The following is a 19326-nucleotide window of genomic DNA, read 5'->3' as shown; positions in this document are numbered from 1 at the left end:
CAAAAAGGCCCCTCCCTGCCCCACCCTACCCCACCCCACCCCACCATCTCCAGTGTACTTACCTGCATGGGTGATGAACTTTCAGTGCCTAAGCAAGGCAGTCTAGAGATTTGAAATCCACGCTCTTATTGTTCTTCTTTCTGCAGTGCTTCCAGGACAGATCAGAGCGATTCTGATTGCTTAGTACCAGCACAGAGCATCTTCCTGATCCGTCCTGGAAGCACTACAGAATGAAGAGGGGGAAGAGCAGGAATTTAAAATCCCTGGACTGCTACACAGGCTGTATGGGCACTTGACAGCTCATCACTCGCAGATATAAGTAAAGTGGGGGGTGGGGAGGACGTATGGGGTGTGTAAGTTCTGAATAGGTGCCCCAGCGTTGGGGGTGGGGAGGGCGTACGGTGTAAGTGTGCAAGTTCACCTTTTTTTAATTTTGTTTTTTTTTTCTGAATAGGTGCCCCAGCAGTGGGGGTGGGGAGGGTCAAAGTTGAAAAATAAAAATATTACAGATATTTTCACCTCTCCACTCTTGAAAAATAAAAAATACATGTTGGTGGAGTTGGGTCTTAATGAAGACCTAAAAGCTTTTTATTGCAAATATGTTTTTTTATAATTTTTTCTTCCTTTATCAATTTTATTTTATGACTGACTACTGGCAAAACTTTTTTTTTTTTTTTCCTGTTTACAAAGGTGTTCAGTAAATTTTTCAACAAAGGTATACAGCACGAGATAACCGTATGCGTACAATTGAAGTACAAGAAAGGTCAGCAAGTAGGATGAGGTAGGATGAATTCTAATAAAGATGGGAGAATGCCATCACCATACCATCAGACAAAGCGAGTGATCAAATTATGAGGGTGCGTGTGTCAGAGGGACAACCCCTCAGCATTGGGTCTGCACCTTCAGGTCAATGAATGCAGTATGCAGCTGGAGGGAGGAACTTTCCTCCATACCCCCCCCCCATTCTGGAGAGCGTAAAGGAGGGTTATAACCCCTGTCAGTTTTTTGCCATCTGTGCCCTTTGAGGAGATTTACCTTCACTTCATGTCTCGTAGCCAAAACAGGAAGTGAGAGGAAATCCCTACACACTAAGGGAATCCGTTGGGACCCCCAAGCTCACGAGAACGAGTGTCCCCATAGGAATATTTCCACTATTACTTTTCTGGGGACAACCCAAATTTTGGGATTTTCTTTTACCTTTACATTCACTTTTGATGATAATGGTGAACAGGAAAAATAGGTTGAATCTCCCTAACACAGACAGCAATAAAAACCCAAAAAGTGTTCTAATTCCTCTCCAAAAAAAAAAAGTTTTGCCTTTTTAGTTCTACTTTAAATGCAGTTTATAACATATACAGTATGTCTGATCATTGTATGTCTGGAAGCTCCCATGTTGGCCTTTGTGTATGTTAGGGCTCGTTCACACCATGGTGCAGAGGAGTTGGTTTTTCTACGCACGTTCTGCAAGTGCACAACGAAATCGCTTGTTCTCAAGGTGTCCTGTTCACATTACAACACTAGTATTATAAAAATGTACAAGTGAGCACTCTAAAAACAGCAGATAATGCACCAAAGGTAACCAATATAAAACCTTTATCAACCAAATAAAGTGCAGCGCTAAAATGTAAATAATCTATCGAAATTATGAATAAGCTCAAAATGACAATCAATAAGTAATCTCAAAGTGACAGTCCGTGCATAATTAGGTGGAGGTAGTAACAATCACGATCCTGTGTAGGTGCTCCAATGGTGGTATGATAAGAATGCGCACTCACCAGATGCACAATGTTAATGCGCACTCACCAGCTGCGCAATGTTAATGCGCATTCACCAGATGCGCAATGTTAATGCGCATTAACATTAGCAGTGGTTCCCTCAAGGTAATGGATATGGTCCTGAACTAGGGAAATCCTCTTTCTGTATCTAGGTGGTGCTGTAGGAGCTCGCAGGAAGAGAAGGGATCAGACAGCCAGGGGCCCCTTTAAGGGGTGGATGGATGAGGCAGCATATAAACCAGGGTCTCCTCTAAGGACAGCTGTACTCCTCTAGGATCCAAGTGGCTCTGGAAATTATTAGCTCTCCCCGGGAACCCCCACCGTGGGGGGAACCAAACCAGCACTCCGGGTTCCAATCCGCTCCGGAAACCACGCAGGACCGGGAGCGGCGCTCTGGGCACCTAGTATTGCACGTAGATTTTTTTCTGCGCAGGAATCTGCAAGGTGTATAAAACTCATTGAAGCGCGCATGAAAACTGATGTCCCTGCAAGTGAAATCTGCATGTCAGTTTCCATCAGTTTTTCTGCACGTATGGTGTGAACGAGGCCTTAGAGACGTGTACCAGGGCCTGGTGGGCTGTATGAGCTCTTGCGTTGAACCCACTTTCAGGCCAGTGTTGTACATGATCGATGTGATATACCCGGCTATGTAGTAACACCATTCTATCTTGCTGTTTCACCAAAGTGCCGCTCTGGCACACTCCACCCAGGCCGTCGTCATCAACGTCCTGCCATTGACACCATGTGGGATCGTACATACTAGTGCCCTCTTCTCACCCCCGGCAGAGAAGGGTGCAGTAGAGGTGAAGTGTCTGTGCCGCCGGAGCTCCATACTCGCACTAAGCAGAGATTTGCTTTTTCGTTATTGTTTTGTTCCTGACAAGTGGATCAACTTTTTTTGTTTATTTATTGCTTTTTCAGTATGGTGTTCTCTTAAGACGTCACTGTCAATAAAAGTGCCCCATTGCAAGCATGTTGTGGGCTGCCTCTATCTTCTTTGCACCTCATTAAATTTTGCCGCTTAAAGTTGAACTCTAGACAGATATAAAAGACATGAATCAGTGCAGCTGTGTGTTGATAAATCACTAAATGTACTTAGTTCTCATCCAATGAGGGACTGTCGTCTGCAGGAGAATTGGAAAATGGCAAATCTCAACATTTTTTTACCCAGCTTAGGATAACCCCTCTACTGCCTGCATGCCTCAGTTTGCTTTTGGTAGTGTCCTTGGAATGGCTTTTCTTCAACTCCTTCTTTTTTTTTTTTTTTTTTATCTGTACCTGGACCTCACTGGACTGGAAATTGTGAGGCTAGCCTGGAAGTGATGACTTTCTGCCTTAATGCGCTTTCCAGAACCCGTTGTGGTAACAAGTTAGCTGTAGAGTGCTTTGAAGGTCCAGAGGTGCTGGCATGGCCTCAGCACTTTCCCTGTCACTAAAGACTTAAAGTGGAGTTCCGCTCACACTGTCAAAAAATAAGTCAGCAGCTACAAAAACTGTAGCTGCTGAGTTTTAAAAAACAGCCACTCACCTGTCCTGTAGTGTCCTCCCTGTAGCCCGTTTCACCAGCCAGGTGTTCCAGGCGCCGGCATTTTCAGTGTGGGCACCCGGCTGTGACAGCTTGCAGCTTCACAGCCGGGTGCCCACTGCGCATGTGCGAGTAGCGCTGCGCTTCATGAATGGTCCCATAGTCTTCTGGGACCTGTCAGGTGTCCCAGAAGACTACGGCGGGGGGGGAGGACAACTTCCGCTTCTGGTCGCCCAAACGATCGCAGTGGGAGCGGGTACCTGTCAAATTCGAGTACCTGCTCCTGCCCACTCCCCCAAAGGTGTCAATCCTTAATGTGGAGTGGGAGACCAGTCTTTAAAGCGGAACTTCCCCTTTTGGGTGGAGCTCCGCTTTAATGTATGTGTAGGCCAATTGGGATGCGCATTGGAAGCTACCATGTTATTTCAACCACTGGGTGTTTTCAAAATGGTAGGAGCCACGTGGAACTCTGATCCTCACTTTTTCTTCTGCCTCCCTTCAGTGACTTGGTCAACTCCAGCTGCCTTACCCTACATCTGCTTACATTTGGGTTTGTGAGTACCTGAGGCCGTGTCTTGTACCCTGAGCTACATTGCCTTACTGCCTTCAGCTTGCAACTTGTTTAATTCTAGGTTTAGGGGAGCCGGTCCCCAGCTCACACTCCACTAGTGGTTCCAGTGCTACTTGCATCGTGCCGTCTGATCTAGCCTGGAATCTTCATGCTATTTGCTCCTCAAGTTTGAGCTCTCTTTGGAGTCTTCCAAGTCACCATCGGTTCTGTCCACCTTCTCTGCCCAGGAAAATTTTACTTCAGGCGTGCTTAACTTTAAAGACAAAATAGCACAAAGTCCACAAGCATTCTCCGGTGCCTTCCACTTGTAGATCCTACATCTGATCTGCCCACAACTTTAGTGGCTTATGATGTCCAACCTTTCACGTCTAACAGTGCTTTCCTCTATCTAGGATTCTTTAGAGCTCCTAAGGCTGCTAAGACCATTCCATTGCACCCGTTACAAAATATTTATGGAAACTGGAAACACAATGACAGAATATTTGTTCTTCAAGTGCTTGTTAGCCTTTTACTCATTTGATGAGGCTTTGCTAAAAAGTGAACTGCCCCCTCTGTGGATCCAGCAGTATCTCACCTTAACAAAGTGTCCACCATGTTGGCGGAGGTTGCACCTGTCTTCAACAAGTGTCTGGAGGCACTCTTAGGAGCTTTGCTGTCTCTGTCAGGCTCTGTTTTCTATCTTGTTTGGTTGTGACCCTGATTTATTTATTTACTGACTGGTCCAGGGCTATTAGAAGGAAACTGATCATGTTGGTTGGACATTTGGTCAATGTTCACATTAAATGGCTGTAGCTCTGAACTGCATTGTTGACGGGTCAAATAGAGTTACTGGAGACCCGCGCTATGGTATCTGACCCTAATTCGTGACCCTATACGGTACGGGAACTGAGATTATTACAAACCTAAATGTGTATATAAATTGTGAATAAACCAAACACAAATTTTAAATCAAAATGACAAATGGCTGCTGCTGTTTTCAAGGTTCTATAACCTCCAATGATGTAATCCAAATATACAGCGCTGCCCTCCCAAATCTTCATTATTTTAAACATTCACTAATACAAATAATGTGTTCAAATACATAAGTGTCCAATTATAGTGCTGGCGCCAAATGAATCCTGCGCACTCTTGTATACACATGAACTCCAGAGCCGTGTTCCCTCGCTCACCAGAATATGTGGACTCTGCACTGTCACATAGTTAGTCTGGCTGAAAAAAGACAAAAGTCCATCCAGTTCAGCCATAGGAAAAAAAAAAATAATTATAATCCTATACCCACAGTTGATCCTGAGGAAGCTAAAAAACCCAGCAAAGCACGATCCAATCTGCTCCTGCAGGGGAAAAAATTATTTCCTGATCCCCCGAGAGGCAATCGGATATTCCCTGGATCACCTTTCCCTATAAATGATATTTCCAGTTATATTCTGTGTATCCAAGAAACAATCCAGGACTTTCCTACAGCAATCCACTGAGCTGGCCACAACCAACCCATGAGGGAGTCTATTCCACATTTTCAGATCTCTCACATCAAGAGTCAAAAGCACTTGTACCTTCATTCCCACTGGCACACCTGGAATCCTTGGTGGTACTCTTTGCTGTTACTCTCCACCTCTCCTCCACCGTATGGACTTTGTTCTATAAAGATGTCTTGCTCATCATGTAAGAGGACAAAACAAGCCCCCCCCCAATTCCACTTTATTAAAACACACTAATATTTGGATTACATTCACTTTCAAAAATACAACAACAAGGGCAGAGATCGGTGAAACCAGAACATTTGTAATCCTGGGACAAAGTCAGTGCAGTCCTTGGACAAGACCAATTTGTCCACCCCCCCCCCCCCCCAGGACCAGGTAGTTACTGGCTTGGTGGCTCAGGAATCTGATTAATGAATCTGGAAAGGCCTTCCTTCCTCTATTTTGGATGATCCTCAAGACTGGTGCCAGCTTATCAGGCTGGAGAGAAGTCCAGGGCACCCTGTTGGTTTACAAGGAAACCTCTGATTGGGTGAGGGTAGAATGTGACATCATGGGCTTCACCTCATTCAGTCAGAGATCATGGGCTTCACCTCATTCAGTCAGAGATCATGATCTTCCACCTCATTCAGTCAGAGATCATGATCTTCCACCTCATTCAGTCAGATCATGGGCTTCACCTCATTCAGTCAGAGATCATGGGCTTCACCTCATTCAGTCAGAGATCATGATCTTCCACCTCATTCAGTCAGAGATCATGGGCTTCCACCTCATTTCAGTCAGAGTTCATGGGCTTCCACCTCATTTCAGTCAGAGATCATGGGCTTCCACCTCATTTCAGTCAGAGATCATGGGCTTCCACCTCATTTCAGTCAGAGATCATGGGCTTCCACCTCATTTCAGTCTGAGATCATGGGCTTCCACCTCATTTCAGTCTGAGATCATGGGCTTCCACCTCATTTCAGTCAGAGGTCATGGGCTTCCACCTCATTTCAGTCAGAGATCATGGGCTTCCACCTCATTTCAGTCAGAGATCATGGACTTCCACCTCATTTCAGTCAGAGAACACCGTGTTTTTATTGAATGGCGGAGGTGCCAAGCAGTTAGATCTGCCTTCAGTGTACCAGAAAAGAAGTTGCTGTATCAGCAACAGGAACAAGACCGCACTTGCTCTATGTGGCAAAAATTACTATGCTGAGTTTGAGAATTTCCAGCTGCCCTCCAGATGTGACATATCAATAATTACAATGAACCAGGCTGGACCAATGTAAGCTTTAAAAAAGGATATTCCTAGAGTTCAGCTTTTAAAGATCACGTTCCACCCATTGTTGTCAATGGGCACTCTACTAGATCTGTGAGTACCTCTTGGGCTCTTCAGCCAACTGTTTTCCAATTCTGTAGGGCTGCGACCTGGTCTCCTGTTTACATATTTTCTAAGTTCTACTAGATGGAAATTCAGTCCTCCTGTGATGCCAGCTCTGGGTGTAAGGTCCTTCAGGGGCTCTTTTTCTTGCGTCCCGTTGTTTTTAATGGATGCGTTAGCATTTGTTTCCTGTTGTCCACCCCCACTTGGACTGCTCTTGGACATCCTGACCGGTAATGACCTTTTTGTGTCCTTTAATGGAGGAGAAAGCTTTTTCAATGAGTACAGTCATCTTAATTTCTAAATCCATGAAGGGACACAGGTCCCACCTCTCTGTGTTTGTGATCATGTTGTTGGTACTGCTTTGTTACAAAACTGAGCTTGCTGGTAAGAAGAGGCTGTGCTGGGTGCAATTTTGTGTTTGCCAGTGTCTAATCCTCCTGAAGGCGGCAGTATAACTTGAGTTATTTTTTTCCTGTTAATTACTCAGTTTCCCTCAATAGACTATGATGTTTTATGGTGTGCTAGCAGGGGCGGACTGACCATTTGGAAACTCGGGCACTGCCCGAGGGCCCGGGGTCAGTAGGGGGCCCCATGAGATGCCCCTGGTACCTTTTTCATAGGCTTTTTTGAGTGTGGGCAAGGACACAGGGGCCCCATGATCCCCTATTGCCCGGGGGCCCCATGAGTTGTCAGTCCGCCCCTGTGTGTGAGTATGTATGTGTGTACGTATATGGTATATTTGTGTACGTATGAGAGAGAGATTATTGTTGTTTTTTTTTTTTTTATTATTATTTATTGTGGTCTGTCTTCCTATTGGAAAGATATTCTCCTTCCCTGTCCTGGTGAAGAAACCATCCCTATGCAGTGAAAGGAATTCCCAATTTTCACAGTTGTCACTGGGACAGCTGTCTCCATTAGGCTTGGTTCACACTACTGCAACCTGAAAGTCGTACGACTTATGGTGCAACTTTGCCAGGCGACTTCCTGGTGATTTGCTGGCGACTTTGAAGTGACTATCATGCCATGCGACTTTGCCTGTGACCAATGAGAATGTAATGTCCGATCCAGATCACATCAATATAGATGAGGATCCAACTTGGAGGCGACTTCCATTAAAGTCTATGGGCACAAGTCAGATAGAAGTCGCCTTGAGTAGTACAAGAACCTTTTCTAAAGTTGGAGCGACTTCAGTGGTGCTAATTAAGACGTCGTCTCTCATTGAAGAACATGAGATTTCACATGTCATGCGACTTGGGGGTCTCTCGTTGCAGCAGTGTGAACCGAGCCCTAAAGTGATATTTAAGGCATCTTTTTTAAAAAAGACAAATAACTAACAAACATGTTATTCTTACCTGCTCTGTGTAATAGTTTTGCAGAGAGCAGCCTCGATCCTCCTCTTCTCGGGTCCCCTGTCGGCGCTCCTGGCCCCTCCCCTCCTGCCGAGTGTCCCCACAGCAAGCTGCTTGCTATGGAGGCACCCAAGCAGGCTCGCTCCCGAGATACTGCTCTGCCTATCCATTTACAAACAGGACCCATGTCTTGGCCCCATCCTCTTCCTCTCCTCATTTGCTCACTGGCTGTGATTGACAGCAGTGGGAGCCTATGGCTCCAATGAGGAGGGAGAGGCCTGGGAAAGCTGAGGCTCTCTTGCACATTGCTGGATTAAGATGGGGCTCAGGTAAGTATTGGGGGGTGGCTGGGGGGAGGAAGCTGCACACGGAAGGTTTTTTTACCTTCATAGAAAGCATGAAGATAAAAATCCTTGAGCCTTTACAACCACTTTAAAGATAAAAGGTAGTATTTCTCCTCATTTTTCCTTCTGGATGAAACCTGTCATCAGTACGGGAAGTCGGTGAGAAAACAACTATGGAAGCCCAGCAGAGGTCCTAACCCATTATCTTCTCTTTCTTAAAGTTCAACTCTAATCTCCTTATATTTGGCCTTCTCTGGTTCATTCTCTCCCCCCCTTCCCAATCAACATACTCGTGAAACTGTTAAAAACTTTCTGTTTGCATTACATACCTTTTTTTAGACTCAGAGATTTCATCCATGGGACTCTCTGCCGTTGCAATGCAGGGAAATCATGTCTGGTGGGAGAGGCTTGGCTTCCTTCAAACATGAAGGTTTTGTAGCTCCCATATGTGATGCTGAGCCTCCATGTTTGACAACACTGAAATCCAATGAATAGGGCGGGCCACAGACAGACTGTCGAGGAAACAGTTGGGTGTCTGCCAGCCACGAAGTGAGGCAGGCTCTGTCTGACTTCTAATGAGAAGCTCACAGTGTGCAGTTGACTCGGAGTAAGTCATTTCAGTCCAGGAGAGGAGCCGGTACAACTCTGCAAGATTTAGGTACATGTTTGGCTGAAAAGTAACCAAAAATTAAATATAAGGGAAAAAAAGGCCCATTGATTGGATTTGTTCACTCCTATTCCTTGTGTTTTAGTTCCATCCCACTCCTTGTGTTTAGTTCCATCCCACTCCTTGTGTTTTAGTGCCATCCCACTCCTTGTGTTTTAGTTCCATCCCACTCCTTGTGTTTTAGTTCCATCCCACTCCTTGTGTTTTAGTTCCATCCCACTCCTTGTGTTTTAGTTCCATCCCACTCCTTGTGTTTTAGTTCCATCCCACTTCTTGTGTTTTAGTTCCATCCTATTCCTTGTGTTTTAGTTCCATCCTATTCCTTGTGTTTTAGTTCCATCCCACTCCTTGTGTTTTAGTTTCATCCCACTCCTTGTGTTTTAGTTCCATCCCACTCCTTGTGTTTTAGTTCCATCCCACTCCTTGTGTTTTAGTTCCATCCCACTCCTTGTGTTTTAGTTTCATCCCACTCCTTGTGTTTTAGTTCCATCCCACTCCTTGTGTTTTAGTTCCATCCCACTCCTTGTGTTTTAGTTCCATCCCACTCCTTGTGTTTTAGTTCCATCCCACTCCTTGTGTTTTAGTTCCATCCCACTCCTTGTGTTTTAGTTCCATCCCACTCCTTGTGTTTTAGTTCCATCCCACTCCTTGTGTTTTAGTTCCATTTAGAACACAACCCAAGTACCCTTCCTTGTCTCTGTTGTCTCATATGGAGGCTGTCACAAAGTCCAGTGAGCTTTGCAGGCAGTGTGATGAAGGACCCTGTGTTTAATATTTTGGTTATAAAATAAGTTATATAAAAGTTTATATTGTAAAAATTAAAAAAAAAAAAAATTCTGGGTGCTAGCCCAACCCCCAGTCTGTAGAATTCTAATACCTGTATTATAATGGGGTTAAGCCGTTCTTTAGTAAATGTGAGATGACTGACCACCAACAGGAAAGTATCTCCAGAGCTGGAAGTGTTGTAGTGTGCACAACACCTGGAACCACATCGGTCACCTATAGCAATTGTTTAGGTGATGATAAAGAGATTGATCATCCTTTAAAATGTTAGAGCAAACCTTGCAAATTTATTTTTTTTTTTTTGGGGGGGGGACAGGGAAGGGGGGGAAGGCTGCTAACGGTTTGCTTACAAATGTCTTTTTAACTCCTTGGAGTTTGCCCCGGTGTCCCTATTAAACAGTACTGAATGACTGGGTGGCAGAATCGGCAATCAAGTGACCATTGTCATAGTGGTCACATTATCGAAATTTGGTCCCGCCAGCGTCCAATCTTTAGTCTGGACTGGGAGCTGTGGTAAGTGTGCCCCCAGTACATAAACATCAGCTGCCCAACAACGCATATGTGTGACCATGCTTCATGGTCAACCCTAAATGAAACCGACTACCTGCATCGAAAAAAAAACAAGAAAAATGTTGCACAGTACACATGCTCTTTAATCAATACAATGGAGTTATATGCAGCTACTTTCAATTGATTGTACACTGAGTAAAGAGAAAGTGGCAGAAGCATCCCCCTATATAACACCTACACTTGGCTATCCTCTGTTTTTTTTTTTTTGCTAGTGTCCTGAGGTGATTGACTTCGTTCTACTGAAAGAAGCTTACCTTCCTATTATGTAGGGTTTTTTCTCTATTTTTCTTTCTTTCTGAATGATATTCCACCATGTTGACTCTTCTATTAAGATTCCCACTACAGCTCCTAGTGCAACTTTGTTTACTCCTAGGCAGAACCTTGGAGGCATACCCAAAACCCGCTGGATGGTAGAAGCGTTGCTGCCCTGTAATGTTGCTTATATGCACTGGATCCTGCTGTGACGTTCCCCTTGGTACGTAGTACAAGAAGTGAAGCTAGCTGCAGGGTGCTTTACAGGTTCAGGGCTGTGGTCTGATTGGTGCAGAGCCCTATGCTTGAAGATCATTGTTTGGGGGTATGCCTACCATGGCAAAGCCACAGTGGGGTAATTCCCCTGTTGGTCCTGCCTACATATGCTTTGGTTTGAGTAAAGGGTGGAAACTCTTAAAGCATTCATGCCCAGAGTTCCGCCTTTTGGTCTCATAATCCCCTTACGGAGTCTGGAGGCTGACGACACCCTTCTGGTTGTCACGACTAAGAGCCTGGAGTGCTAGGATTTCATTAAATGTGCTGTCAATTTTATCTCTACTGGCGCTTCTGTGCTGGGGCTACTATACCTTTCTGGTCAGAGCTTTGGCAAGATCTCCTGGCTCTCTTCTGTGGGCACAGTATATCGGATGTTACACCAGCCTACAAGTGCTTGGCACTGAGGCATTCTCCTTCTCCCTCTATTGCTGCAGAGGTCGTGTGTACCCCTCTAGAAATGATATCTCACAAGCATGGCAAATCTCAAGCGCAAGTGTAAAGGATCAGATTAACTTTCTAGCTTGGGCTCAGCTCTTCTGGGGGTGGAAGTGCATCTACACTTTACTAGGACACTTTACATTGTCAAGATCTTGGCCTTACTGAGGTCATAGATCACGGCTTTGCTCCTTTTTGACCTTCCTTCCTGAATCAGTCTTAATTTTCCCCCTGAGCCAGGCACGTTACTGGAGAAGCAAGAGGTGGCAGTTGAAAATGATCCTTCTATCTGAGGAATCTGATCAGGATGACTTGCTTGTAGTGAAGCTTTCATTCAAGCTTAAGGATTAGCATACCTACCCTTACTCCTGCTTAGTGTTGGAGCATCCTGAGCCTGCTTAGCCAAAGATATCCAGCATATGTAGTGCCTTAAATAACCTAAACCAGCAAAGACTTTCCCAACCCTCTTACTGGTAGAGCCTGTTTTCCAAAACTATCTACCCAATGTTTTTTTTTATTAAGCAAAGTTTCCCTGTTTCTTGGTGGATCCTGCCATTCCTTGCCTTAACAAGACCTTCACGGCTCCCTTGGAGGGTAATCCAATATTCAAGGACTTGGTAGACAAAATGTATAGTGCTTCTATGGCAGTCTGTCATACCATTGCTGTCTAGATTAAACACATGGCCTAAAATTATAGTTTCATCCTAGCGGATGCCCCTGTTCGCAGTCAATTAGACCTTTTGCCTACGGCTTTGTGCTACCTCGTGAACAGCTTGGCAGACCCGTTGTGTCAGATCTCCAGGATGAGCCTTTTCTCCAGCCATATGGGTCATTTGAAGGCAAATGCCTGTTTGGTTCCTCCTTGGATATGTACATCAAGGGGGTTACAGGGGGTGAGCGTATTCTCCTGCCACGAGCAAAGGAAGACTTGCATCTCTACCAGTAGGACTTCTACTCGTGAGGTTAGAAGAGGTTCCTTTCATCCCTCTCAGTCTTTTATTGCCTGGTTTAAGACAGGAAAGTACTTGCTAAAGAAGACATGGCCCTACAAACCACCAAGACTGGTTCCAGTTCTTCTTCCAAGGGATGAGACGCCCCCACTTCTAAAAGTCTGTTGGTTTTCTGGTCTGAGAGAATTTGATGCTTGGGTATAGTATCATTTCGGGGGGCTGCAAACTAGAGTTTCACACTCTGTCTCCTCCTTGCTTTGTGCTTTTGAACTTGACACGGTGGGTGGACCTGCTTGCTGCTGTCTGGCAGCCTTTGTATCCAGGGGTTATTACCCCTGTACCAACAGAAGAACTCTTTCAAGGTTTCCACACAAAACTCTTTACTTTCAATATTTTTGTTTTATTAAGAATTTAACAAATTACAAAGAATTGCCATTAACAATCACAGTAATGAGATACACAGGGTAACAAAAAAACCAGGAACAAACCTGAACGCAGAGGAGTACATGTACTCCACAAATGGCTAGTTAGACTATGAGCCACAGGAAAGGCTAAGGAAACATGGACTACATCACCAAAGCAGCTCATAGAATTCTCCTCGAGATCTGCTTACTAGACACCATGCGTGACCACATCAAGCACTCCACTCACTCAGAAACCAACCATCAGAGAAGAGAGAGAAAAAAGGAAGGGGAAAGAGAAGAGAAAGGGGAGAGCGAGTCACAGGTAGTAAAGAATGTCAGGAGTAGACGATCAGATTACAAACAATCTCTGACCACAATAATCGGTTATAAAGTAACATGCATAAAATCAGCCCAGGGTTCCCAAATACTTTCAAATCTAGCAACAGTATCATGAAGCATAGGAACAGTGTTCTCCTGAATCATAATCCAAGTGATTTTCTTCTTCACTTGGGCTACCGAAGCTGTGGGTAGCTTCCATGCCCTAGCAATGCAAACCTCTCTTTTTAAGGTTCCCAAACTAAATGGAGACGTCCCCCACATTCTGGAACTGAAGACTCTCCACTTGTTCCTACAAGTTTGAAAGTTCTGCGTGGAAACTGCCAGGTCAGTCATTGCCTCCCTCCTTCCAGGGGACTTTCTGGCTTCAGTAGACCTTTTTAGAATGCTTATCTGCACATCCTCAACTTTTTACTTTATCTGCATTTTGCAGACCGTTAGCATTCCAGTTTGCTGCCCTTCCCTTTGGCCTGTCCACAGGTACCCATGTTTTCATTAAGGTGCTTGCCTCTTGGATCATATGATAAATACCAGCATATCGGGCTGGAGAGCAGTCCTGGATGTCTTCCCGTTGGCCTGTCCACAGGTACCCAGGTTGTCACCAAGGTGCTTGCCTCTTGGATCATACGATAAATACCAGCATATCGAGCTGGGGAGCAGTCCTGGATGTCTTCTCTGTGCAGGGTACTTGGTTGCTGGAGGAAGCCTGCTATGCATTCCTGTGACCCATTAGTACCTAATTTGGTTATCTCAGCTCTTCAGAAACCACCTCTTGAACCTATTGGGGATATTCCCTTGTTTGATCTATTTTGTAAGGTGGCCTTGTTAACAGCACCTTTGTGTTGACAGGTCTTTGTGTCATCCTTAGGATAACTCTGAGGGTATCCTATCTGGCCTAAAGCCTCCTGAAGGTCACCCCTTCTTTCCACCTTGACCCGGACATTGCCCTTCCTTATGTTCTGCTCCAAAACATCCAAAGGAAATCTCTCTACTCTCTTGCTGTGATGCATGCTATGGGAGTTTACCTCTCTGCTACTGCTATTGGATTCCCCCTTTGTGCTTCGTTGAGGTCTCCTATAGGGGTCCTCCTTGCTTCCCCCTCCACCATTGCTACATGGAACAGGCAAAGTATCATTACAGCCTATGGTTTGGAGATAGAGTTCCTAAGGTGCTACAAACTTCTCTTTAAGGATCTTGAGACTTTCTTGACCTGTTTGTTACTTGGACAGGCCTGTTTGATGTTTGTTGTGTTGCCTCCCCTCATTTGTACTGCTTTGGATGTCCCAGTAATGATTAAAGAGCCTGTGTTCCGTACTGTACAATTAAAGGTTCTTTTTTTTTTCGTTAATTAAAATAGCAAACCTGTTATACTTGCCTGCTCTGTGCAGTGGTTTTTCACAGAGCAGCCTCAATCCTCCTTTTTGCAGGTCCCCTTCTGGCGTTCTTGGCTCCTCCCCCTGCCGAGTGCCCTCATAGGAAGCCGCTTCCTATGAGGGCACTCATGCAGGCTTGCTCCTGAGCTGGCCTGTTTGCATTTATTCAGACACAACCCAGCTCAGCCTTACCGAATCCCCCCCACGGCTCCCTGCTTACAGGTTTTGACTGACAGCGGCAGGAGTTAATGGCTCCCACTGCTTTGGACTGAGCTCAGGTTCAGGTGGGTATCTAGGGGGCGCTGTGGGGGTTCTGCACTTAAAGTATTCTATGCATTAGGGTATAAAACCTTTTAGCTGCTTCAAATCCGAACACTTTCACCCCCTTCCTGCCCCGGCCAATTTTCAGCTTTCAGCACTGTCACACCTTGAATGACAATTGTGCGGTCATGCAACACTGTACCCAAATGAAATTTTTAGCATTTTTTTTGAGACAGATAAATCTTTCTTTTGGTGGTATTTATTCACCACTGGAATTTATTTTTTTTTTGCTTTATAAGAGAAAAAAGACCAAAAATTATGAAAAAAGTTTTTCTTATAAAATTTAGCAAATAATCTTTCTTCATAAATCTTGTCCAAAATGTATTCAGCTATCTTTTTGGTAAAAAACAAAAAAAACAAATCTGTTTATAAAATTTTTTATAATTTTTAAATTTTTATAAATTTTTTAAATATTTTTTTTTACATACTGTCACCCTAGCAGTACAGTGACACTACTACTTGTGGGGTGATGAAATGTTTTCTTTTTTTATACAGATTGCTTTTACACCCATAAAGGCTGTAAAAGCAATTATTTCTCCTTCTCTTTGCATGAGAAATACTGTGAGAGCTGTGATTGGTCACAGGGCTGTTGTGAATGGCCTTGTACCATGTGACCTCTGTGATCATTCACAGAATTCACAAATCCTAAACAATGATGTCAGGAAGTGGCATCTTGTTTACTACTGTTCATGCGATCGCTTGAATCGGGACCTCACACTGCGGTCCCTTGCAGAGATCTGTGTTCCGCTGTACGGTGTTCCGGTGGACAGATCAGGCACAGATCGCGGCACTGCGCAATTCCATTAGAAACGCCCCCCCGCATCGGCAATGCTCCCATCCGGCTGTTTATCGGCATGGGTCGGACGGGAAGAGGTTAAGGTGAAAAGAAAAATTTTTTTTTTTTTTTTTTACGTTTACAGCCACTTTAGGAAAACGGCATTTTTGACTTGCCAGTAAAATTCATTAGAGTGCAGGACACAAGTCCCTCTTCTCTGTTCCTATGATCTCCCCATTGCAGGAGTCCACTGTTGGTAAGTCAAATGGTGGGTGACATCACTGCTGTATGACAGGATTTGAACTTGGCGATTGTCTGTTCAGGCCAAGCACCACCACATGCGGAGGTCAGTTGCTTTGCCATGTAAGTACTACAGAGGTTTGATGGACGTGGCGGGGATGAGGGAGTGCAGATGGGTGCATTAACCTTGAGTTGGAGGACTATTGGGAGGTCCTTTCACAGTGCTCTGAATTTGCAACATGACAGTGTCTCTATAAAGCACTTTACTATTTAGTATGTGTATGGTGCAGAAATAAAACCTATTCACTGACTTCTTTCTTTCTTTTTTTTCCCTTCAGTTGTCTTCAGGAGAGGATATGGAAATTTCGGATGAAGAAATGGCCATTGAGATGCCTGGAACTGCTGGTCCACCTTACCCACTTCTGCCCCATCTAGCGGGACCTGCAGGAGGTTACCCATCACAACACCTTCCTTCAACTCTTCTACAGTTACCCCCCCACCCGCACCACCAAGTCCCCAATTCCTATCCGCTCCTGCCCAACACTGCTGCCAGAGGAAGGCTGGGGGATCTCGGAGGCCATCCGCCCACTCCTCCACCCCTCGACCCTTCATCATCCTCGGCCACGGCAGCTCCTCATATATATGACTTTGTGAACTCCATGGAGCTGGTGAACAGACTCGGTAACCAGTGGGGCGGAACTTCCATGTCCTTCCAAATGCAGACTCAAATGCTGAGCCGCCTGCAGCAGAGCAGGCAAGGAAAAGGACAGCCGTACGAGGAACCCTATATTCCGCCATTAATTCCCCACCCGCTGCCTCATAGACATCGACAGCAACACCCTCCACCGCTCATGGCCGAGCAGGTCTTTGGAGGGGTTTACCCCCTTTTTCCTACTCAACAACACCAACCTTTGTTACCACTACAGGACATCATACCTACCAGGAACAACCGAGCGCTGGGACAGGAACCCCGGCCTCTGAGCTGGGGCATGGAGAGTGGTGTGGACCCGCACGCTACTACCATCGCAAGTGTGTTGTCTGCTCTCATGCAGGAGATGAAGAGCACTATGCAGAGAGACTTAAACAGAAAAATGGTGGAAAACGTCGCCTTCCGAGCCTTCGATGAGTGGTGGGAGCGCAAGGAGGAGAAGGCAAAAGTAAGTGAAGAGTTTATTTACGCAGCTCTGAAATATTCCTTGGCACATTTCCATGGACTTGAAAGACAGCGCACATCATATTTGAAGCAAATGCCCTTTGACATTGGCCCTAAGTTGGTCATACGCATGAAGTGTTCTTTATTTCAGTCTTTGGGCTGATCAAGAGATTTAACAGGTTCCCCCTACCGTTCATGCTTGTCCCTTTAAATATTTCTGCATGAACTGACGTGATCGGGTCTCAAAAGCTGTGTATGAAAGATCAGATTATTGGATGAACGGTTCGAAAACATTTTTTTCTCCCATCCGATTTTTTTTTTTCCACTGTATTTTGCTACACCCACGCTTCCAACACAAAGAGCTGGGTGTCACTGAGATCCGCGGGTCCTGTTCTATCAGGACCCAGAACTGCTGATCCCGGGTCGCCTGATTACTGTGATGGCCTTGATTGGCTATCACGGTAATCAGTCACTGTGAAGCCCGCCCCTTTTTGTTTTCTCTTTGAATGGAGGAGAGAGATACACTGTATCTCTCTCTGTTCTTTCATAGAGAAAAAAGTGTTTATACTAAATTAAAAATAATAATAAAAAAAACAAAAATACTTAGATCAAGGTTTGCTTTAGGTCTGTGCCAGGGTCAGTGTTTTGGGTCAAGGTCAGGGGCTTCTTTTTTTTTTTTTTTTTTTTTAAATATCAGTATCAGTTAAGGGCAGGATTATAAAAAAAAAAAGCAAGTTGTGCACCATTGTTTCTGGGCTGTATTACGGATACAAACAACAACTAACATACACACATGTAGTAACACTGCGATCATCAGGAGCAGGAGAAATTAATTTGGGTTGTTGTTTGATGGTACGTTATGGTAGTAGTAAGAAATATACAGCTAAATAAAAAAAAAATTATTTATTTTTTTGTTTTGTTTATTTTTTTACCAATTTGGGCCAGTTTTCTTTGGTAATAAAAAAAACAAACAAACTGGAGATATCCATTACCACTTGCCACCAAATGAAAGCCCAATTTGTGCTGAAAAAAAACGCCTGGTATTCCACCTGGATGTACAAAGTAGTTGTGGTGATCTGTACGGTTTTGCTAACAAATGTTAAAGTTGCAAAATTGTGCTTAGGCATTTAGATTTGTTTTACCCTTAGACACAAAGGGGTTAAAGTGTATATCTACTCTTGCAGTCAAATATGAGAAAACCTCACTATGTGTTCAGCACAGCAAAAAAAAAATATAGATATATAGGCAAACACAGCTGCCCACCCTCCTAAACAATAGGAACTGATAGGATTTTGCAGTACTGGAATTTCAAGGACATCTCATTTTTTTCTGATAACAGGTGACAAATATAAAGTAAATATGGCTGCAAAAGTGGAGATGCACTTTAAAGAATTGGTTTAACACACCTACTTTCCTTACCTCGTAAATGAAATATTTCAAGTAAACAAGACCTGTAGATGAGATGGGGAAAACAAATGTTCTGAGTAGAATTTTCCTTGGTGATCGTGTGTGTGTCTCTTTCTAGCCATTTCAGAGTGTGCCCAAGCCTGCTCCCCGGGAAGAAGACAAGGAAAAGACCCGTCCCAAAGAGCCCGGCCTGCTCTCATTGGTGGATTGGGCCAAGAGCGGAGGCGCTGAAGGTTTTGGATTTGGCACTGGATTGCGGGAGGCTCTGAGGCTTCCATCATTCAAGGTGAATGCACAGACTTTAATATGGACAATCATACTGTGCAAATTTCCCTATATTTTATAAAGGTTCTTAGGAGAGAGCTGTTATTTATGCATATAGCCACCATTCAGGTGATGTCTTTCACTTTTCTGATCCATTATGGGGGGGAATCTGCTTGCTGTGGTCAACTAGAACTTGCATCCCTGACAGTTTTCATCCTCCTGTTTGGTATGTTTGGGCTCACATTTTGTGATTCTCCTTACTGCACACAGGTCAAGAGGAAGCAGCCAGCGGAGGATGACGACGACGGCGAACAGAAGAGGCCACGGCCATCCACCCCAGCAGAAGAGGAGGATGACGGTGAGTAGATGTAGACACATTCCAAGATTTCGTCCCTTCCTGGCCTCGTCCCTTCCTCGCCTCGTCCCTTCCTCGTCCCGTCCCTTCTTCGCCTCGTCCCTTCCCTTCTTCGCCTCGTCCCGTCCCTTCTTCGCCTCGTCCCGTCCCTTCTTCGCCTCGTCCCGTCCCTTCTTCGCCTCGTCCCGTCCGTTCTTCGCCTCGTCCCGTCCCTTCTTCGCCTCGTCGCGTCCCTTCTTCGCCTCGTCGCGTCCCTTCTTCGCCTCGTCGCGTCCCTTCTTCGCCTCGTCGCGTCCCTTCTTCGCCTCGTCGCGTCCCTTCTTCGCCTCGTCGCGTCCCTTCTTCGCCTCGTCGCGTCCC

General features: G+C 45.0%; 1 protein-coding gene across 1 annotated transcript in view; it reads left to right on the top strand.

The window, feature by feature from the left end:
• Positions 1 to 19326, top strand: part of SETD1A (SET domain containing 1A, histone lysine methyltransferase) — a 99964-nt gene that overhangs the window by 41348 nt on the left and 39290 nt on the right. The window contains exons 8-10 of the mRNA XM_089657846.1: positions 16126 to 16944; positions 18466 to 18633; positions 18882 to 18969. Coding sequence (XP_089513972.1) covers positions 16126 to 16944; positions 18466 to 18633; positions 18882 to 18969 — 1075 coding nt within the window. The remainder of the gene's footprint in view (positions 1 to 16125; positions 16945 to 18465; positions 18634 to 18881; positions 18970 to 19326) is intronic.

The sequence above is a fragment of the Staurois parvus genome, unplaced genomic scaffold (genome assembly GCF_062004578.1).
Source record: "Staurois parvus isolate SC_StPar_1 unplaced genomic scaffold, SC_StPar_1.0 ptg001035l, whole genome shotgun sequence".
Taxonomy (NCBI): domain Eukaryota; kingdom Metazoa; phylum Chordata; class Amphibia; order Anura; family Ranidae; genus Staurois; species Staurois parvus.
This window is presented reverse-complemented; position numbering and strand designations above follow the sequence as displayed.